This window comes from Perissodus microlepis, chromosome 14 (genome assembly GCF_051167445.1).
Source record: "Perissodus microlepis isolate ML-2025 ecotype Zambia chromosome 14, ASM5116744v1, whole genome shotgun sequence".
NCBI lineage: Eukaryota > Metazoa > Chordata > Actinopteri > Cichliformes > Cichlidae > Perissodus > Perissodus microlepis.
The window spans coordinates 29,170,656-29,194,794 of NC_140474.1; the positions used below are offsets into that span (position 1 = coordinate 29,170,656).

At 39.7% G+C, this 24,139-nt stretch overlaps 1 protein-coding gene across 6 annotated transcripts in view; it reads left to right on the plus strand.

The window, feature by feature from the left end:
- Nucleotides 1-24,139, plus strand: part of lsamp (limbic system associated membrane protein) — a 741,226-nt gene that overhangs the window by 523,315 nt on the left and 193,772 nt on the right. For 4 of the 6 annotated variants that reach the window (XM_084951574.1, XM_084951573.1, XM_084951576.1 and 1 more), the window contains exon 2: nucleotides 9,658-9,736. In XM_084951574.1, coding sequence (XP_084807700.1) covers nucleotides 9,658-9,736 — 79 coding nt within the window. Of the gene's footprint in view, nucleotides 1-9,256; nucleotides 9,737-24,139 lie in introns of those variants that run through there. The other 2 variants (XM_084951572.1, XM_084951575.1) reach the window with 2 other exon arrangements.

Sequence of the window (24,139 nt, forward strand, 5' to 3'; positions counted from 1 at the left end):
GGACATCCTCGCAGGTCTGCTAAGAATTCATCTTGTTCATCTAGGCTTTCACCTTGAACATTACATCTGCAGCTAAACCAATCCTCTCCAGCAAGGTCTCTCTGTGTGCTTGAACTCTCTAACAGAACTAAATAGTGAGAGAAGGGATGACCCTCAGGGGCCAACTCAGACCAATTCTTTTGCAAGAAGATTGAAGAGATGCTGTGTGTATGCGCATGTGTGCACGTCTATGTGTGTGTGTGTGTGTATGTGTGTGTATGTGTGTGTGTGATCACCTCCAGTAGATGAGATGGATAATGTACTGAAAGCTGAGGTCAAACTTGATGCACAGATGTGGAATTGGAAGAGAGGAGGGATGACACAAAAATAGTCTGAGATAGTTGCTGAAACAAACCACGGGGTATATTTCAAGAATTGTAATAATGCAAATGTGCTTTGGTTCACATCCACTGCATGTTTATGTAGGACTCAGCCTTAACTTTGAATTTTTTAACCTGAGATTTTTGCTGACCAGCACACTTTGTATTGGAGCTTTGAATGAAATGAACCAGCTCAAAGTCAGAAGCGATTGCTCAGTGCGAATGAGCCAGAAACAATGCAAGCAGCACCATCCTGCATAATATAACTCGGAACAATAGTGCTGGTCGGGAATATGTGCACTTTATACTTTTGGTTCAGGTCATTTTTGCACTCAGTTCACTTTTTTTTTGCACAAAAAGCCTGCATGACAGAAAAAAATATAATCCACAGGAGGAAAATTACATTGTTATAGAAAAAAATATCTGTGGTTTTAGCTACTTTTCTGTTTGTGAGGCACCATGAAGTGTGTGAAGTGTACCTTGGGAGTATAACAGCATTTGGCAAAGCACATATTGCTGAGAAGTCTGAAGCGAAAAGGAAAACCTAATAAATAAGTGAAATACATTTTTGATTGTGATATAATGCAAAGAAAATACGCTCACTCAAAAAAAACCTGAAATTCAACAGCATTCAAGCAGAAGGAGAATATCCAAAACTCCGTTATGAAAAAGTTATAGATGCCACTAAAGTTGAATAAAAACAGAGGGCGGCGGTTTCCTATATTTAATGGAATATAGAAACACGGCAACATACTGAAGTTTAAAGGGGAAGGCTTTTAATGCTTTTTAATGTTTTGTTATATGTGTAATAAATGCTAATTTTAGTTTTTATTGCTAACAGTTAATTGGCATCACATCATCCTTTATAATCGCTCTCATACTGTTTGGTATGCATGGTAAAGTTTTAGCTTGCACTCTCCAAATTTTTATTGATATTACATTGTAAAAATAAAATTATACACTGAAACTGGTCAATTCACACGTTCATATCATAGGAAACTCCTAGGTGAAGCGCCAGTGTAATGTCTGCAAACTTTATCAAAGAAAACGCCCTTCATTAGCTAGCCATCCATTTTTAATTCCCATAGAAAACAGCATTACAGCTGCTGCTGCTCAACATCTGCTCACTCGCATAACAACACACATGCCAGATGAATCTTTGTCAAGGTTACATTTTTGGCTTTTAACCAGGCTTTTGGGATATGTTCTGATGCGTGATGTGTTCTTTGAAGTGTGTTTTGTGTTATGTAAAGAGGTTCTGGCAATCTTTGCAAGCAGGCGCTATGCCAGTGTAGGCAGGCACCTTTTGGTAATGCAAAACATACTCAGATTGTAATCTAGCCAAAGCAGGCGTTACATACAGAGTATAACCTTATGTTGCTGAATAAAGGTTCAGTCACTATTTTATTAGATATTGTACGGGAAAGTGGGTGCTTTTAGTATATTTAAGAGTTGTGTTAAATGAATACAAAAAATATATGCTAAAGTCTTCGAAGTGTAATTTTCCAACTTAGACCTCCTTTTTTTAGCATGTCGTCCACAATACAGCAAGCTTTTTGGCAAAGTTTTGCCTTATTTTGTATTTCTGCTGACACAGACATACAGGGATGGAGAGCAAGAGGCTTCAGGCCAGGGTGTGTTGTGCTGCATTTGTGTGTCAGTGTGTGTGTGAGATACAGCATATTGCTGAGTATGTTTCTGGGTATTGCTTTTCCAGCATATCATGCATTTTGCTGCCAAGAGTCTGGTTTTGATCGGAATGCCAGGGTGAATTATGCATACACTCTTTCTTATGAAGAGAAGAAACTTGTTCTGTTTTTATCAGGAATCTTAGTCGTTGTGTCCCTTACACACACCTGGAGTACGTTTCTGCTGGGGAGCATGTGTTCCCAGTGCAGCCTAGTCTAGACTGACACAGAGTGCATTTTGCTTAAGAAACAACAAAAAAAGAGAGATTGGAGGGGAGACTTTGGCTCACAATGGAGCCGACTGCCATTTGTTTTCACACAGAGGTTAGATAGTGCACAATGAAGGTGGGTGAAGAATCAGAATCCCATTATAGATCCTGCTCTCTTGTTAAAAGCAGTTGGGTGTTTGGGCTTCATAAGCCAGTATTGATTGGGGGACTAAAGATGGAGAATGTTTTGGAATACGATAAGTGGGGGGTTTGTTCCACAGTAATGCACAGCATTTAAACATGAAACACCCAAAAAAACTCACTCAGTCAAAGTAGCTGACTGGAAAAATTGAGGTGGAGAGTCACGCTGCGGTCTCGGACATCAACGACTGAGGTGGAAATGTTTGCTGCACTTTTCTTTTGTTGCTGTGAAGTTTCCTGTTGACCCCACTGGTGCATTAGTTGAAATCAAATCCTGCAAAATCCTGCATGTTCCCACCAACAACAGCATTAGGTTCATGGCCAAAATTAAGCCAAACATTTGGCTTTGAATGCGGCCACGTGTGTTTATTGGCAACCCAGGGATGTTACAGCTTTTGCACAGCCTCATCGCTCATTATCCCACATTATGCACAGTTACTTGCAGGAGCAGTTGCAACTTCTTTTGGATGCTCGTGCACAATTAGAGCGTGCCGGTAACAACTTCTCCTCCAGTTTGTGTCATCCCACTATGGCTTCCATCTGTGGGCACTATTAGCTGAGGAGACTGCTTTTTGCACTCAGTGGGATATTTGACAGTGTAACAGCAGTTTAACAGTCCTTGTGAAATGCCATATTTTTGCACAAACTGTGTCCTCCTAAGTTTTGTGACTTTTTTCCCAAGATGCACTAAACAAAAAGAGAAGGGTACAGTAGTGTTTCAGCAATACACCATCCGAATGGTGGGCGATGTGAAATGTAGACTAAAAAAAAAGAATAGTCAAAGGACCTGAGGCTGAAGTGTTCTGACTTGTGGTTTTTAATATAGGTCATGCTTTAAAAGCAAAGACTTCTCCTAATGCAACTTGACAGTGTCTTTACTCTAAACCCTTCTCTATATTGTTAACATTCCCATACTTAAAAAAGATAAGAAAAAAAACAAAACAACTCCAAGCCTGTTACAACACTACTCATTTTAATATCAAAGTTCTTTTCACTAGCTTGACAAAATTCCTCCAGAACCACTGAACTGTTTCACAGTTGCTTCATTTAAAAGTACATCTCTGCGGGTTTTTAAATACTCACGTGGATACTGAAGAAAGGTTCTCTTACTGTATTCCTGTTCCATACAAGCTGCCGAAACATAGCCTCTTCTATTACCTGACACAAGGCTCTGTGAGAATGGGATGTCAGAAGAAGCAAGAGTAGTAATAGTGGTGAACCCTACATAATGTTATAGAATGGTTTTAAGAACAAGAACAAAAGGCACAACTCCACCTGTAATACAACACTTTGTTGAATCTTAACTGCTTAGGACTGAGTTTGTGTTGCAAAATGAAACATTTAATAGTGAAGATAAATATGCAGGATGTGTTTCCTGTTGCTCAAGTGAAGCTGACGGCAAAATTCATTTTAACTCACGTATGCAATCATTACTTTTAAATTATTAGCAATTTGAACAAGAAAAAACGATTCTAGCTTGTCCTTTCTAAAAAGTGTACAGTATTGATCTTATTTTGGTGTAATTATTTGTTTCTGTTATGACATTTTACTCCTGTGAAAGTCTAACTGTGACTTTTTGTGACTGGTGTACCCATCCATTCATTGTCTTTTGCTCAGTCTTCAGTTCAGGGTCACATGGGAGTTAGAGTCTAGCCCAACTAGCATAGGGCAAAAGGGTGGGTACACACTCACATTCACACCTACGGACAGTTTAGAATCACCAGTTAACCTAACCTCACTACCTACACATAGAGAACATACAAACTTCCTACAGAAAGATGCAGACTAGACGGTGGATTCAAACTCAGGATGTCTAGTCTAAGTTTCGCCTTTACAATAAAAAATAAAAAATAAAAAACTGAGTAGAACGGAGCAAAATACTCACTGACTTAAGTTCAGTTTTTTTCTTGGAAACATTGAATCGGCTGTCATAAGAGTGACACATACAAACACAAACAAACTCAGTATTAAAAGCTGTTTCTCTGTTCTTAAATCAGAGTTATACATCTACAGTGTACTACATATTTATCCCTTCTGTTTTCAGCTCTTTTGATCAAAGCTGGGTCGCTCTGACTGAATCATTATGACTCAATGAAATGGGGAGGAGTGCTTAAAGCACTTCATAATGTGCATTATGAAAATCATTCTACAGTGCCTGCCCTGTGATGCAGACCTTGTGTTAAAAAAAAATGCAAATGCCAGGTGATGTGCTGCTTACAAACATTTTCTGGGTTTCAGTGTGATTATGATTAAGTAGACCCATGATTTGTAGTTACATTAGTCTCTGTTATATTTCAACAACATCACTTCCTAGAATGTTTTCTTGCTGCCACTTTTTTAAGCTGAAATACAGAGTTGAATAATAGATCATACTGTATGTTGCTTTCCCCTCAAAGAAGTTAACTCCCCTTATGCTGCCATTGTTTGATCATTTATCAGGCACGGGCTCTGCCACTTATCACAGAAAATACCAATTACTATGTATTTCCCCTCACTGTACCACGCATTAGCGCTTCCATTGTACTGAATACTTCTCTTGGGTGCCGTGTTGTAGGAGCGCAGTGTTTTAAGATGATAGAAATTGTTATATATTGATTTGCAGAAAACACAGTTTCATCCCCTGTGTCAAATTCCTATTTTAAAGAAAGCATCAGTATGGGTTCATTTGAGCAATCTGGTAAATTTTGATGCAAATTTTAGTACTTTGTGCATACATTTATCATAGAAGTAAATTTAACTAAAAAAGAAAAGAGCAAAAAAGAAAAAGAAAAAGAAAATCAAAGCAAAGACGATTCAAAATCTACAAGAATCTAACGCAGCCAGATTCTTGGCTCTATGATGTTTTTGTCTTCCAGATTTGAGTCAGTGTGTGACAAGTTTCCATGTATCGGGCTACTTTTTTGTTTCTTACCTGCTCACTAAAAGTGTTAACTTTAACAAAAAGATTTCTGTTCATGTCCAAAGCATTCTGCACATTCATGCATGCCTCAACTATGTTATTGAGCCTGACTGAAAACAAACCCAGGCAACAGCACATCTAAAGTTAAAAAAAAGAATCCAAAACTGGCTTCCAGCTATATAGTTTTTCAGACATTTTTGGGGAAAAAATTCCTTTTTCTTTCTCTCTCCTCCATTCCTATCAGGCTACTTGCATACACACAGCCAGAGGAAAACATGAGAGGATGTGCAGCTTTTTTGTTGATATCAAAACACTGTATGTGCGCGTTTTTGTGTTGCAGGCTTAATTATATTTACCACAAAACATTCTGTGGTTGTATGAACTCATAATTCATATTCATATCTTTGGGAGGGAAAAAGACCTATTGTTGAAGAAAAAGACTCATCTGTGTGTGAGGCATTGTTATTGTGCATAGTGTTCGTTTTTTTCTTAGTAAATCCCCTGCTTCTTTCATGCTTTTATTGGAGGGGGACAATGTATTCTAAAAATTAAGACATCTCCCCTATTGAGATATAAAATAGATACAGAATTGATATAGAGATATAGGTCTCTGGGTCAGCTGTACAAATAGGGTGGCACCTAAGGCAGGAGACCTGGCAGGACACACCCTACAGGGACACAATCAAGGGAGGCCCTGCTAAGGGCCATAACAGTCCCTTAGCAGTGTTGGACCTCGACCAGATGGTTTGGTAGCCACTAACAAGCTCCTGGAATAATTCTGGCTGAATATTTGAGCATTCTCCTTGGCAGAATTGATAGCGTTCACAAATCTTCAGTAGGGTCGTAGTCTTCCAAAGCTTAATGTTAGCCTGCTTTATCGATTCCAAAACCAGTTTAGATTTGTGTTTGTGATAATTTGTCCTGTTGGAACACTCAGCTGTGTCGACCACCAAGGACTCAATCTTTGTCTTGTCTGACTTTTCTCCAGAAGGCATTTGACTCTTCCATGTGGACTAGCTTTAAAGAGCTGATTTTGGAGCAGTGGCTTTTTTCTTGGTACCCTCGCGGAGTCGCGGTCCCTGGTGACGTAAACCTCACTTCACTGTGGACAGTGACACCGGTGTTCAAGCAGCTCCCAGTTCATTTTAGTCTTGAATGCTGGAGGATGCTGGGTTGTTCTTAAACATCCTAACCAATTTCCTCTCATCTGAAGCTGACAATTTGGGGTTTCTTCCAGATTTTGACAAAGTGGTGACACATTTGAAAAACATTCAACTTTTTCTGCACTTGTTTAGAAATGGCCCATTAATCTTCTGGATTGAACTTCCCAAAGCCCCGACTTTAACCTTATTGAAAATTTGTGGACTATGTTTAATAGCCATCTATGTGCCAGAAACCAACTAATTTGAATTAACTGTAGCATTTTCTGCCAAGAAGAGTCAAATATCCAGCCAGGATTCTGCTAGACGCTTGGCTAACAAAAGTTTCTAAGGCACATTTAAATATAGGGCCAAATATTAGTGAAGGTATATGTAAATATCTGAACCTGTATGTATACTTTTGAACTTGTGTGGATTAGAGAAAACTGTATGCAGTATGTATAATGTACAAACATCCCACTCTGGAAAAAGAACAGTTGAAAGAAATCATGAAAAGCCCAAAATTATAATGACATTCATCCATGAATGGTTTATGTAAACTTCTGACCCCAGCTGTGTAGAATGTATGCCAGCATGAACTAGCAAATAAAAAGGACTTTTGCCTCTTCTGCTGTGTCCTTTTGGCTCCCAGCTGTCTGCTAACTGAGGGGATCTTATTTTATTTTGTAATGTAAACAGCAAACAATGCATCACATTGTTCTACATGTCATATTCTGGATAACGTACAATGTGTTATGTACAGTTTATTTTGCGTGCACAAAAGGAGAATCCATGACCACGTCTGCTATTCAAACTCCAACACCAGCATAGCACCAACACAATAATAACTGCTGTGTTTCCCTGCATTCAGTTTGTCTCTGTGTGAGTGTTTGTGAGCCCTTTAGTACAGGGAAGGCCTCCAGGCATCAGTGGACTTCTGATAAGACCCGGTTAAAGCAGCTGTTTTGTTGGCCTCCACTCTGCCATCTCGCTGCAAGAATTCAACTTATTACACATATAAACTCTCTTGGATCACCAGCGTACTTTTGAGAATTTATAACTATAAATAAAGCAAAAAGGCATGTAGGAGTCATCCCTACATAAATCTGTATTTCACAGAGACCCTCTTCTCTCCTCTTGTGAACCTAGTAAACCTTTTAAAGTGGTCTTAATGCATATGCTCTTTCAGAAACTGAAATCACCAAGATAGCTTAAACCTCTAGAAGATGAGGAAAACTGTAACAAGCACTATTTATTAAGCACCAAGTAGGGAGCAGCTTTTCAAGCGTCCCTCGTTGTAAACAGTTTAACACTTCTCAACTAATGCACTAACATAAGCACCTCCATACATTTACTGACATAAATTACCCCAGTGGTCCTTATCAGTTCTACTTTCATGTGCTCATCAATTTTTCTAATGCATCCAAAAAGTCTGCATAAAAAAAGGAGGGTAAAGATGCTTCGAGAGGCTGCCGTAAAACAGGCGACTGATTGTGTCTGATTGTGTTTTTAAGCTAGCTGGAGTAATTGCAATGTTAAGAACATATGTAATTATTCTACGTTCAGGTCATGACCTCAGCAAGTGCTGTGCTTGTATCAGTGTGACTAGTTTAGAGCACTACAATTAAAGAATTAAAGTGTGATTCTGAATTGTTAACTGCATACCCCCAGAGGCAAAATAAAAAATAAAAAAATGGGAGTGCACTATGCAGCGAATGGCAATGATTCACATTAGTATTAATGTATTTGCAGAATCAAATAAAATGCTAAATGCACTGCCTAAATTGTTACACTGCACTTCATTAAGCACATCATCAAGTGAGCATTAGATCAGGGCCTATTAAGCCAGCGCTTGATTGGCAAGTGGTGAAATTACAAGCTCATGCTGCATTCACATGTCTGCATAATTGCGAGGCGTGCACCTCACAAACTTGTGTCCTTGCTTATGCTGAAAGTGGATGTAATTACTTATCAAGCTATGGCATCACAACAGTCAATGCTAGTCTTGACAAGAGGTGATTATGTCTGGTTAAGCTATTCACGGCTCCGTATCATCCTCAAAATGGTAAAAATAAGTATAAAAATGTTTAGTTTTTCTATTATATATAGAGAATGCTTCCAAAAATGTCCTTTGGTTTAATTTCATGTCTAACATTTAATGGAACATGTTAAATGGAATTGTATAATGCAAACAGGCTCTCCAACTAAATCATAATTAGGTACAAAAAGTATCCACTGGAGATCTCATGGTCCACTGCAGATCTGCTAGGCATGGAAATGCTATGGGAGCTAATGGTGTAAATGAGTGGATACCTGCTGTAGATAAATGAGCTTGTTTGAAGAGTAATGGTACTGAAGTGATCCTCAGAGGGAAAGTGTCTTTCTGCATGGCTTCACCTCAAGGAAAGAAAGTTTTCTAGACCTATTTAAAACTGGAAGTTTGGGTTGTTTTTATTATATTTTTTTCTCTGTTTGTGTCCAAAACCTGTTCTGATATTCAAGACACGTATTAGCCTTCATGGATATTCAGATACACAACTCGATTCTTTTCTTCTGTTGAATATTTTTGTTTTTCTTATTCTCTAAAAATAAAAACAAAAATAAACTTATTCCACGGTGTTCCTCGGTCCTCGTTCGGTTGTGTCTCACCGAAAGGGACCTCAGGTGGTGCTGTTGTCCTGACAACCAATAAGGGGAGCATCAGAGTCAGACGGCTGGATAATCTGAGAGAGAGAGAGTGAGAGAGAGAGAGTGAGAGAGAGAGAGAGGTAGGGGGTGGTGGTGGGGGGTGATTTTCCCAGACTCTAAACAGAAGCTTGCCTCTCTCCATCGTCGCTGTGCCGTGTCTTTACGCGGAGAGCTTTGTGCGTCACTGGAGTACAGAAGGAGGATTTTCGCCCCCCTTCCCCCTCCAAAAAAGTATTTTTGGAACCTCGTGTCACCCATTCATTCCGAACTGCTTTGGACCTAAACGCATTCCCGCGTTTACCAGAAGTGTGGACAACTACGACTGTTTCCCCCTACCCCCTTTTTCACCCTTGGATTTATAACTGCAGAAACGCGCGCGCGCTCCTGTGCTTTCAAAAATGCAAGTCGGACGCAAGTCGTGCTGGAGGCAGTTACAGGCTTCGTTTTTCAGACTGCTTTGTCTTATCCCCACAGGATTCCCCGTCCGGAGTGTGGATATGCAGAGGGCCACAGACAACATCACTATCCGACAGGGCGACACGGCGATTATAAGGTAAGACTCTGCTTCCAACTTTCCTGTGCTGCTTCCCCACACCCCCGCCTCTCTCTGGATGCTGAGCAGCAGCAGCAGGATCCTCCGAGCGAAAGATTGCAGCTTGTTTTATGCATTCCTTTCTTTTTGTTGTTGTCGTTTCATCTTTCTTTCTTTACTAACTTTTTTTTTCTCGTTTGTTCAGTACAGAGAAGTGACGGAAATGTTGAGCGATTGCATGTTCTCCGCTTGCGTTTCTAACTTTTGTGTCACAACCTTTGTGAGAATCTTTGTGACACAGGACGCTGCGGCGGTGGTCACACCGCTTTATAGAACTTAAGATCAAGATGCTCTTGATAAAAGGCAAAGTGCGTCACCGTGACCGTGGCAATCATGACGGTGTGGTGGTGGGAGGGTTAACGACAAAGACTGATTACTGATTGCAGACAGGAATAACATGTTGCAAAAGACGACGTGTGACGAATCCTCCATGAGATGTTAGGAAAAGATTAACTGCCAGCAGTCTGCAGGGGGGCAAGAAGATGAAGTAGCAGCAGTGCAGCTGAGAGCTCGTTTGAGGGTTTTTTGCTTTTGCAGCTTTGTTTGTGGCCCCGCAAATTTAAAGATTCTCTCTGGATCTTTACGCGGATTTTTAGCTTTTTACATTTTTATTTATTTATTTATTTATTCACCACATATGTTAAGACATCCCATGTAATCACTTCGTAAACAATGAAAGCTGACAACTGTCTTATTGTGATACTGCTTGGCAGAGCTGGGTGAACACGTGATGACAGCCATGTGTTTTTGACAGGCTATAAATGCAGAAAGAGGATTTGGATTGTTTTGTTTATTCATTTGTTTATTTATATGTTTTGTGCACAGGGCTTTTCCTCAGCAGCCCCTCTCACTCACTCTCCCCAATCCTTTAAATGTACTCCAAATCAATTAGTTCACCACATAGTGACTGTGGCAATGGCAATTTTCTTTATATTTCATGTGTTCATTACATGCAAATTCAAAATGCTTAACACATATGATAAAAAACATGACAACCTGTGTAGGTTTACAGTGCCTCTAGGCTGTGAGAGAACAAACTGCGGTTATATGCTGGACTTTTAGCACAGCCGGTCAACAAAGCCTGCAGGCATGGACACCGCTTCCCCAGCCCCATATAAGAGAAAAAAAAAAGAAGCACACACATTTCCACATTTCCTCACATGTGCCCTGAGCTTGCATACACACAAAAGCTGTATGCCCAAACACACACACACACCAAGAATAAATCCCTTTAATGGATTCCTTCTGGTGCACAGGTGCCATCCATTTAGGTATCTGCTGATCAAGTTAGCCATCTGACTCAGTTACTGTTGAACTCAATGGGGGTCACAGCTATTTGTTTCACTTTCCACATCCAGTTGACTGCCTCGTTGCTGTAATCAGCCATTTGCCCCCACCCTGTTAACTCTCTATTCTTTAAAGGTGAGGTAACATGGCAGGCTCTGCGCTCACCTGCCAAATTAGATTCCACTTTCTGGGAAAACTGTATCCCCAGTCCACTATTTCACCTTTATATCTGCCAAACGATGTTTGAATAATCTGTGGTAATTGCTCAGTGAGTGTCATAATTAATTTGATGTTTGCGATGCATCTTGTTGGGACTGAGGATCAGTCTTATTTATTGTAAGGTAGACAGCGATAAGCTCTGGCTCAGAGCCCCGTGGCTCTGCTGAAAAATACAACCATTTTTCACACCCAGTTTCCACCTGACAAATAGGATCGAGAGGCGGTTTGGTGGGAGGTAGTTGCGGGACCACTAAGGCTAAAACGTACAAAGTTTGAGCAGGCGTGGGAGGCCGTTGGCTAGTAATTTGTCGTGTTACACAGTGTTGCTGATTCCCTAAGGGGGGGGGGGGGGGGGGGGGTTGTGAAGGCTGAGGGGTTATTGTTGACCCGGGGGCGTAATAAGGCCTGCGCTCCTTTAGCTGAGCCTGTGGCTGCAGTCGTGACACAAGACGAGCGATGCAGGAGTAGAGAAACAGTATGTGGCCAAACAGCCGCTGTGACAGAGCACAGCAGCAGGGCCTCGCTACTGAAATGAGAAAGGAAATTTATTTTTACCAAGGGCAGAAGTGTGTCATGCTGAGTAAATAAGCAAACTAAACTCTTTCTCCTCATGCGCAAAACTTTCAGATTTGTAGCACCGTTGTGAGTCACAGTGAAACACTGCATCATGAGTGTTTATTTAAGCTCCGCGAGGCTGCAGATTCATCGATGTCATGAGAATAATATAAAGGATTGCATCAGCTCTCTGCTCTATATTTTTATCAATACCACAGTCATAAAGCAACAATCTGCACTGGAAATCACAATGGACACTCAGTCAAATTATAGCTGACTGATTTATTAATACAAGATTTGAATAGTAAGTTATATGTAGCTAGGCTAGGGTTAGGATTAGATAACCCTAACCCTACCGACCAACTACTACTTGATGTGACAAGCGCATATACTCTAGCCTGAGCCTGACACAGTGCTTTGCTCACAGAATCTCATTCATTCTGGATCAAAAGTGAATGTAGGCTAGATATTGACACATATCTCTAACAACCTGTGTTGTACAGAACAGCAGAGAATCTACATTGATTTTTACTTGCATGGCTTCTATATCACAAGACAGAAATTTTAGCAGTCTGTTTTCCAGCACTATATAAAAGGAATGATCTTTACTCTTAACCACATTTAAGTCTATATCTGAAGAATATCATTGGCTCAGATGAATATGTTTACACCATCGGTTGTAGTGTGAAGTAAATCAGAAATCATCTGATGTTCAGTAGACTTAAAATCTGTTAATTCAAACTATGTGAATACTGAGGTTTTGTAACATAGTTTCTTTGGTTATCTCAGAAGCAAGAAAATTCCATCCTAAGTTTGCTGCTATCTTAATGATCTTGTGCCGCTGTGTGCTGTTCAAAGATTACAAACTCTTTGAGTCTTATATCTGTCCCTAAGATGTCTTCTTGCTCTAAAGAAGGTCTTTTTATTTAAATTTGTAACTGCTTGAAGTGACATTTGCCTCTGGAAAACACGAACATAAGTCCTAGCATATTAAATCCAGGCCTGTATCCCAGCAGTGATGTTGCAAACCTATAAGATTTAGGTCGCTGAAAAGCACCCCATATTTCAGCGCTTGCTTCCGTGGTGACTTAGCCTTAGCCTGTTTTTACAAGGATGATGCCAACAAGTGAAATCAAAGCAAAGCACAAGAAATAAATCTGAGGAGAGGAAAAAGATAAGTTTCTCCACATTTCTTGAAGCAGTTTCTCTGTGTCACAATAGTTTACTTTTTAATTTATTTTTTTGTCCTTCTCTATGCAGCGGCCTTAAGGAAGAGGTTTCAGTCTCAGGCAAAGCCCTTATAATTGACGATTGCTTATTAAACCACTGATAGTGCAGTGCCTGTGATTGCGCTCCTCTGGGTCAGAAATCTGCACGTTAACAATTCATTGTGCTTCCTTGTTACTTCCAGGGACGATGGTTCTGTATTTGTGCTTTTGCCTCAAAGGATCTTCTTTTCCAGAAATTTTCCTTTAATTTTAGTCAGAGTTGGTCAAATCGGCTGTGACACAACTACAACATGATGTTAGTCTAACAGATTGCAGGTTGTTTTTTTTTTTTAATTTCTATTTAATATTATTAAAAAAAAATGTGAATTTGCATGATTAAAACTTCCACTTTTAGCCACATTGACTGCACATTGTTTATTTCGTTTGATATATATTTAAATATGCAGCTCTCCTCTCTGTATACAGTGGTGTTAAAAAAGTGTCCCTGATTTCCTATTTTTTTTATATCTCATGTAGGTTTGGATTTTTTCCCCTTAATATTAATCACCTTCATTTAGAAACTGCATTTTGTGTTTCCTTGTGTTATCTTTGGCTAATATTTAAATTGCCTTGATGATCTGAAACATTTAAGTGTGACAAACATACAAAAACACCACTGTATCTATGTGTGTGTGTGTTTTTGTCACGTGTGGTCCCGGGACAGTTCTGGGCAGTATCTTAACTGTTCCTATGACTACACTTTTCCCGACAGAGACCTGTGATGTTATGCATGGAATCTGATGGCGCTAATCTTCCAGTTTTGGAGTTCCAGCTCTTCGTGCTCATATTACCACTTGGAGCAGTTTGAACTTTACCTTCCATGTCTACTCCAGTTGCTCGTTCAGCCCCTGATATATCTCTGTTTTTGTCTTCCTGATGTTGCAGTCTGCTGGGATTGCTGCATCCAACACAACTGCAGTCTTCTGTTTCTTTTCCACCTCCTCTGTGTCTTGCATGTTGGCTAGGAGCTGCTCATCTGTCTGGAACTCAGAGTCCCACGGGACCTTAGCCCTGTTGTTCTCAACCACCTATTGGGACTTGGGGACTTATAGTCAGTATTTGGTACAGATGTTCTTGTACACCTTCCTGGACACTTAGTTGTGTCACTCTATTTAAGATGCAGCTTGGATCCTACATCCTAGACCTTTGCATAGTCTGTAACCTGTGTTCGCTTGGTTGTGGTAGACTCCAGCCTCTATGGATCTGGTGCTTAGGGCCTGGTCTTGTGTACTTCATGATCAACAGAGCCTGTGTGCTATGCTTTAGGCTGGCCTTTTCTGGCTGCTGATAGTATTTATTGATGTGTTCCACTTGCTCTGTCTATCGATAGCAGGGATTTGGTTGTCCACGATAGTTCCTCCTCCTGTTCCTCTTCACTCTCTGTCTTCAGCTGCCTGAGGCATTCATGGAGCAGCTCATCTTGGGTGCAGTCTTCCCGATGTCTTCGTGAATGCTCTGTTATATCTTCGGCTGTGGCTCTGACATTCTGGTTCTTGCCCTTTCTCTTTCTCGTGCTCATAGAGCCTCAAGAGTTTTCAGGAGTTGTGAGGAGTTTTTATGTCATTACATTAGTGGCATCTATCTCCTCCTGTGGTCAGCTTATTATTCCAGTTGGGTATGTGTAGGGATTATGCATTGATGGCTTTGATTTCATTCCTAGCATTCAGCGGGTTTCTTAGCACCTGACAAACCTTGTTGAGATATTTGACTATGTCTGATCTTTGTGCATCTTTATCATGGTTCTTATTGTCCTGTGGGACACCCAGGTACCTGTGGCTGTCCTATATATCTGCTCTTCAGCTTTTCTGGCAACTTCCCACCTTCAGTTTGGACAGTGGTTCCCAAACTTTTTTTGGTAGGCCCCCCTTTGTTTAACAAGAAATATGGTTTGGAAAGATATTTGGCAACGCCTCATCCTCTGCTTTGCGTTTGTGTGGGAGCCCCGTCAAAAACCTGTCCATTATGCTAGCAGAGTCCAAGCATTTATAAGGTTGGGGAAACCTGCACTCAGCTGAGACTGAAGAAGTCACTTGGATGAGTGACGAAACGTTTCTCCCACTGAAAACGCTACGTCCAGATGCACAGAATCAACTTTTGGGAGTGTCCAAGCATTCTTTTTTTTACCTTTTTAGGTCTGCCTGGCCTTAGAGTCCTGGTGTCCAGTGTACCGCTTTAATAACCAGGAGCGGGTGCTTTGTCCCTCTGGTGTTATTTGTTATTTCCAGTTGTGTTCTGATCTGTCGTTGTGATGTGCCTACTTCCATGTCATGGAGAGACAGGTAATTGGCCGGTAGAAAGAGAGAGAGTCGGGTACATTAGGTGTCAGAGCTGCATTAAATTAATTTTCAAGCATGGACTGGTGGTGAAAGCTGATGCTACAGTGATGACTATTTAATGGTCCCATGCATAGCATCAAGTTCCACCACAGCTCCACAAAACTGACCTATCATCAAAATTTCTGTCACAGTAATTTACAATGGAGATGCAATGTCAAAACTTTGACAAATGCTTTCATAAGCTGAAACTTATATAGCGCAGTATGTATTCTAGACAGTGGTGGGAGGAAAATCGAGCAAAAACAGATCAATTTCTGGATTTCCTGACAGAGGGGGAGCAATGGAACATCATTTGGGATATCCAGTCCCCAGGGGGCTTTACTTTTCTCTCTGCAGCTCATTAGATTGGTGAGCTGCTTTCTTTCTCTCTCTCTCTCTCATTCTCACTCTCTCTTGCGCTCTCTCACTCACCTAGGCATCTCTCTCAGTCCCTCTTTGCTCTTCACCACCCACCCCTTGTCCTTTTCTCCTTTCCCTGCCAACATTAAATTGTCCAGTTGTGTAGTCTTAACCTGATTCACAGAGGGAACATGAAGTCAGATGAGATGAAACTCATAGATGAGTTTCTTCACAAGGATCTTAAAGGAAAGCCCTGGAAAGGGTAAGACTGGTGACTAAAGAGCACTGACCAAGGAAGAGTCACAAACAGAGAGAAAAAAAGGAGTAAGATGAGTAGAATTAGTATAGGAAGGAGGGGGAGGGGAGGGATGCAGTATTAGTACAATCAGCACAATAATCCCTTCTGTTCCAGCTTGGGCTGGGGTAGGATTTTCAAATCAATTTCATTTTCACTCATCACCCTACAGTGGGACAGCTGACCGGCTGCCAGTTGGGTCATTATCGTCTTTGGCCTGGGACTGTGCAGAGGTGAGAGAAAAAGAGACTGGGTTTTGGTTGATGTTTTTGCCAACTGTGTAAAGTTTCACGAAGCCCTTTGGAACAGCTCCGAAGCGTCACAAGTTCCAGATGCTTTCATCTTGGTCAGAAGGATCTGAACGATGGCCTGCAGAGACGGTGCGAAGTCTTTTGGCATGGCAGATGAACAGAGTGTTTACACTGTCATCTCGAGCTCACAGTCCAGTCCAGTTCAGTGGGCTGTCTGAGCCACTGTCAGAAATCCCCAACCAGATGGTTGTAGTTGGATTTTGCTGCTTCATCCTCAGAAAACATACCAGGACATGCTGAGCTCTTTATTATGTGGTTGCAACATGTTTTGTGAATATCTCAACCAGGGAATTCAGATTTTTTTTTTTTTTTGGGGGGGGCAGCTGAATACTAAAGCAGTGCTTCTCTCTAAAAGCAATTCCACTCCATTTCCATCTTCACATAGACTATTGTTGGACAGGCCAGGCTGTCTCTAAGTGCATATTTAAACTACTCAGCAATTTCTCAGTGCCTCTGGCTGCCTATGGGTGAAAGCAGTGGAAGTGGAGTGGAAGAGTATTGTTATTACAATCTGAGAACCTCAAAATGTCATAGTGCTACATAGCTGCAGTAGATGTACTATTAAAAGACAGAACTGACTCAAAGGGTATGTTTGAAGTAATTACCAGTTGTCCATATGGTATGTGGTATATAGCAGTACCATGCATGTGTCTTTCCCACTTTACTGGATGATTGTATCTAAAGTTCACCCAGGCTTTGTCACTGTAATGAAACTTTCATCTGTGAGTGGTTTGTTAGCCATCTTGATTAATTACCAAATCGGTGCATCTGTTTTAAAAGCAAACACATTTTCTTTTCCTTCTTACAAGTTCATGAAAGTCAGCGTTTTTGACAAAAATATGAAAGAACAAAGCAGGACTTTGGATTCACATTTAAAAACTTTGCAAGTAATCTTGACATGAAGTAGACAAATGAATAAAGTGCATGAGCTGCGCTTAGCTGAACCATGGAAGCAGGTTAAATACATTTAAATCTTTCCATCAGTCAGAGTGAATTAAAGCTGAAACATGTGGGTTTGAGCTGTCTCTGCAGCTGTAAATCCACATGGCTTTAAAGCAGATTAGAGGCATGCGGTAAGTATAGTCCTGGATGAGCGCACTCATTGTTTACTTCCAAATTTTTCCAAATCAGCAAAAAACTGACTCATTGACAGATACTTTGTGCAAGTGGCCTATATGTCGTCAGCAGTAAGCGGAATGTCTATTGCTCATTTATTCATGACACACAGAGCATGCAAGCCTTTTCATTATGCTGAACCTAGTGTGTCTGCTTTGATAACGAGTACTAAAAAATAGTTTTCTTCTTCTTCCTTTTAACTGCAGGTATCACGTTAGCCAGTGTTGCAAGATGTGTGTTTGTTGTGAGAAAACTAGCTCCCATGTTTGATGATGATTTCAATATGTTTTTAGTTCCAGTTTCAGCTCTCATCATTGTGCATGTTTTGTCCCTAATTAAACATTATGTGTCTCTTTAGGCCTCGGAGTGCAGTGGTTTGGGGTGGGTGATTTAATTGGCACTTTAGGCAGGTTAATTGAATATTATTTTTAATTAGGCTAGAATTAAATTGAGCTGTTCATGCTTTTTGTGACTCATAACTTGGACCTTCGTGTGCAATTATATGGATTTATAACTACTTAATTTATAACTACTTGGTTTCCAGTTAATTAAAAAGCTAATACTCCAAGCATCTTTCAAGCCTGCCCGGTCCTTATGTGTATAGAGTTTTCTGGGACTAATGAGTTATTTTGCTTACACTGTTCTTTATTTGTATTTGTCTTGAGTCAGTAGCAAACCTATTCAATGGTTTGGTATTTTCATTTATTATTTTACTTTAAAAAACAGAACATTATTTTAGAGAGCAGTTATGTCATTTCTAGTTTAACCTTGTAGGTAAGTTTATCTCACTCTTACAATTTCTTTTCAGACTACAGTGATACAGAAGTGTGCGTAGTTGGCCTAATATCACAGCAACTTGGTGGTAACGGAGCTGGGACATGGGTTAAGTTAAGAGTGAGGTACGTTCAAAGCTTTTGGAGCTGGAGAAAAAGAAGGAAGTGTCCTTACTTCCACAAGCTGAAGGATAATCTAAAAAAGGTTGCAGTTTTTACCCAGAATAAAAGCTGAAGCACTCCCACAAGATGTATGGAAGATGCCTAGTCTGTAAATCTGTGCTTGACATTAACTACAAATAATCAGTGGCAACAATTCTGAATAATTTTGATTTGGTTGGAAGGACTTTATGAAATGTTACAGCTGTTTTACATGTCAGATGAATGTGAAATGTGAAATTTGAAAAATACAACTGCAAAACACTTTTTGTTATATTGCTTATTGTGAGTACCAACTGGCAGCATAAAGTGTGTATGGGTGGAAGAAATAAAACCCATGCATTTGCTTAACAGCCCCATGCACAGCCACAGTCTTGCAGCGTGGAAGCCGATTAACTAAAATTTATACTGCAATAAACAAAAGATAAAATATGTAGAAAACCGTAGTGCTCTGCAGTATGGGAAGCTTAGATATGTGCCACTGACATTTAAAGTCAATGGAGGCCTTTCTTGGTTATTACAACAGTGGTATGCAATGATCCATAGTTACATAGCTGCACTTTGTCACTGTGACTTATACAGTATAAGTGAGCTTGTACTCATTCCTGACAATAAAGATTTTTATTCATTATTGTGTATTTACAGTTCAGTCTCTGAAAATGTGTATAAAAATTCCTATAATTCATTTGTGGTTAACACAATATATTTCAAAATCTGCACTTTAAGCCCAAATTTATTATATAACCCAAACCTTTATATATTTTGGTACACAAAAACTTTTTGGTAAAAAAAAATTGTGTCAGAATTTCTCTTTGTGTTATGTTGTGTTAGATGGTCTTTGCTGCAGTGAACTCGATGGCTGCAAGATGCCAAATATAGGCAATGGTACTGATATAAAGTGTTGTTTAGCTAAATTAATATTAAACATACCAAGACTTGTCTAATTTTCTGTTATGAAGAAACTAGTTTTGTGTCATAATATAGCAAGATGGTCTTTGATTGATGGTTCTTTGATTTGTTGTTCCTTCTGTAAGTGAATGCTGCAGTTGCAAGCCAAATGCGTATTTATTTATGGACGTCTCTAATTATATGGTATTAAAAATGACAGAGCAGCAAATAAAGCTCTCTTTGTTGTAAAAACAAACTGTTCTGGATTTAAAAGGAAAGATAAAAGTGATCATATTAGTTGATAAAATGAGTTGTTTTTATGTTTCTTGTACAAATTACTGGAAGTGAACAAACTAGAGAAAAAGCCAACGTTTTGGCTGCGACAGCCGCTCCTAAGATGGACTTACTACCGAGGAGCTTATTTATCTGTAGTTTGCAGCATTATCATACAAGTTATGCAGGAACTCAACATTTTGATATCTCCTAAAAGGGCATTTCATGCACTCAGTATCTCCTTTCACTGCTCGAGTTGATAGGCCACGCTTTGAAGTTTCCTGTTTTTTGTTGTTGTTTTTTATATTCAAGCGTCAGCACGATACTTCTGAGATAAATTTGAATTTGTATTAGAAAAGTATTCTTTGTTGTTCTGGATCAGTGTGTTAAATTATGTTTTCGGCTGTATATTCATAACCTGCACGCAACATCGCATTGACCCCTGGGGAAACTGTGCATTTGTTTCAAAGGCATGCTCTAAATGGCCTTAATGGCAACATGTTTTGATCTGCATTATCCCACTGAGTCTTACTTTCCATTTCAAAAGAAAATGATCTGAAAAGCCACAGTGGTAAAGGTGTGGGAGATTAATTAGAGTTTCTCTCTTGAGCATTTGGCATTTGGAAATGGAAATGGGGCTGATGCCATCGCCTACTTGCTTTTACTATCCCATCTGACTTGTAGAGCATAAATGTGTCAGATGTTTAAAAAAAAAAGTTTAACTGAAGCACTTTTCTACTTTATATAGCACATTGACATTCAAGCATTCACATTAACATAAAGAAAATGACAAATAAGTCAGCATTGCTTGTCTCATTTAATCCTTTTCAGTTCAGTTTAATCCTCTACCCTGTGGATCAGCATTGTTTTTGACTACAAGAACATTGCTTCTGTTTCTGTGTGTTACACAATTACCTACAATTAAATCAGGTCCCCAAGTGAACAGTTTGGATGTTGATTCTGTTAGCCCAGCTATCAGGGACCAAGCAGCCAAGAGCATACAGGCACATGTGTAATCTTCAAAAATTGGGTTGTATTATACCCAAAAAGGACAAAATTATTACAAAACTTCTAAATGACAAAAACAAACTATTTTACCAACCACGTTGGCACATAAACTAAAGGTCAGGTTTAAAAAATTCGACTCAAAAACCACTTAACAAACCATAACTCGGCAAACTTTCCTGCCCAAATGAGAGACAGCTCCAGTTATATAGCCATCGAATGCCCCATTGTATACACCAAAACCACAGAGATAATCGCTAATCATAATACAAGAAGAACCCTATTCTCCCCTGTGTGGTCATAACAGATGGTTAAGTCAGGTTAAGTCCATTTTATTGGCCTCTACATTTAAACCAGCTCCACCCTCAGCCTCCTCTTTCACCCAAACCAGGAAGGATTGGAGCGGCAGCCAGGTAACTCAAAAGGAACAGAAAATAATTAACAAAGCATATATCCATACTACCGTAACAAACAATACAAAACAGATTCTGTGCCATCATTTGGACTACAGCTTACTGCTAAATGGTCTGTATTTGTATAGCGCTTTACTAGTCCCTAAGGACCCCAAAGTGCTTTACACAACCAGTCAACTGAGGCTGCCGGACACTGGCGCCACTGGGCCCTCTGACCACCACCAGTAGGCAACGGGTGAAGTGTCTTGCCCAAGGACACAACGCCCGAGACTGTCCAAGCCGGGGCTAGAACCGACAACCTTCCGATTACAAGGCGAACTCTCAACTCTTGAGCCACGATCGCCCCTATTGCTGTCATGTATTACAAACTACTAACTCCAAATTAACTTATATTCACTGAACAATGTAAAAATAAGACAGGAAGGTAAACATGAATATTACCCGAGTATTTCAGTTGTGTGGTTGCATGCAGCCATCACACCAACATTCATAAACTGTCCTCTAACTGTGGTTTAAAAAAGTACCATTGAACCTCACCAAGTCCTTTTCAGCTCCCACCTATTGGCTTGTGTTGGACCCAAGAATACAATGCAGGGTTGGCTAAGTCATTATTAGCTAATGTTCAGCACTTAAACTACATTAGATAAAGCACTGCAGGGCACTCACATTTAAATGGCTGTTTGCATACAAAGGCTCTCTCATCAAGGACTTGAGAAGCGATGGCATTTGACTTGAGAGCACTTGTCTAACTGAATATCAGTGAAGTAACCCTAACATAGAATTTCCACAAAGTACAATACAATAAATTTATCTTTTTGTACAACTGCGCAGATATTTAATGTAGATTAAAGAAATGTATTTTACCCATCTAGGTCTTCTATTTTTGCCGCCTGTTGTAAATGTAAAAACACCACAAAGAGGCCATTTAACAATATATTAGCTGCAGTTATTATATCGTCATCTGAGCCCTTGGCCTTATACTTTCTGATAAGTTGAGATGTAAAATATTACCATGGAAATGATGAATTGCTGCAACTTGACCTATCTAATTCATGTTCACTTATAAGAATGATTGTGTACCTTAATATACACAACATAACAGACATATCAGACACATATTTAATATGTATGTAAATTGTGCTTTATAAACGGATTAAAGTGGACCAGAACCATCTGGAACAGCATCCTGGCACCTTCAGTTAATGAGTCATTAAATCTGATAGGCATGTGACACTTTCATGGTGAAGATGTAGATAAAGTTTTTGGTCATGGTATTTCAGCGTGTAACATTTTAAGTGGAACGTAATTGCAAATGAAACTTTACAGAGAGATATCAGCAAACACAAACTGATGTCAAATGTACAGCTCGACACAAAATGTGTCTGAGCTAAATGTACGGTTGCTGTGTTTCACTCGGAGAGGGGGAAAAAAGTTAATATGCGACACTGATAGATAGAGAAAGATGCAAGAAAGAGGAAACAAGATAAAGATGAGAGATTATTTTCAAAGGTAAGTACTGCTGAGCAAGTGTTACAGCAAGTTATAAAGTGTCAATTTGAATCTTGCATGTAATGTCCTCATTTATTCTAAGGTGCCTTTACTAGGTTACATCAAGTATAGCAGACACTAATTTATATCTACTTTTTTATTAATAGGTTTATAGTAGGTACACGTATAGCTGAAATAACATCTGCTTATATTTTCCCCACAAAGACCAGTGAAAGTAGCAGCACAGGTCAGCATATTATTGTGTTCTTTTCCCGATGCTGCACTGCTCCACCCAAATTTAGAGTTCTCCCACCTGTAACATCCCAGGTAAATCTTGACTATATATACACATTACAGGTCCTGACCTAAATAAATTGTATACAAGTTTGGGGTTTTTTTTCTCCTCACATGTATGAGTGGGAATTTGCCTCTCGCCCTATCGCAGCTGGGTTAGGCTCCTGCATACCCCACCCCCATCCGTGGCTCCGACAAGGACAAGCAGAAGAGAATGTATAAGCAGTGTATGTGGGCAGAGTCCATTTATGTTTTTCCTATCTTTAGTGTACTTTTCACTTATGCTCTGTGCAAGACCTTATTTATGTAATTGTGTCTTAATACTCGTCCACACGTCTTGTTTTTTGCATTCCTAGTTTGACCTGTTTTATGCAAATGATATGCAAATGAAGCACTTCAATGAGTCTAAAGTTCCTTAAAACATGTTAAGTTTTCAGTTTACTTAACAGATATTTGCATCGCTTTGACTCGTGATGCTAAAGGACATAACACAATATGGTATGCCTGAAATACACATTCTGTCCAAAGATTTAGAACAGGTGGCCAAGCACAAATACAGTCCCTTGGAGAGATGGCAGTAACACACTTCCTTTGTGTCTTTTTCAAAAATATTGTCTGTTTTATTTCTTGAGGGTATTTCCATTCAGTCCTACGACAGAACCTGTCAAAAATAAATCATACAGGAACAAATGGTGTTGTGAATCTGGTGATATGTTTGGCATGTTTGAAGGAAAGTAAGGAGAACAATTTAGGGTTTTTTTTTTCTATGTGCCTGTGTTATGGTTGTTATTTACTTGTCATTTACAGTTGACACACAAATTCACACAGAAGTGCTGCAGTCGCAGACACAAAGCCCCTCCCCTCACGATAGTTAACAGTGAGTTGACATAGACAGCTCTGTATGTCACGGGGCAGGCAATTAATTTTCCACATAAGAAACTGGGACTGTTGCACACCAATAAGCTGGAATCAGTTTTGCTCATTATTATATTCATCTCTTTATAAGCTTATTGGTTAATTGCCTCCTCTGTGACATAAAGTGTTGCTCAGAGCTGTCAGTGTCAACTACTTAAGCGGCTGTGTGTGACTATCTGCAGCACTGCTCTGTAGATTAATGTATCAGCTGTAGGAGGTGAAGACAGCACTGTTGGTATAGATACTGTTGCTTTATGAGGACTTTAAACAAGTCAGTAATGCTCCAGTTTCTACATTTAAGTCTTAAGCACTTGTTACACACATTAAGCTGGTCTGATCCACAGGCAGAATAAAAGATGGACGTAGCAGGCTGGTTTATATGGTACGACTAAAATTGACCAAAAACAGTCATTAAATTACAAGGTTGCAG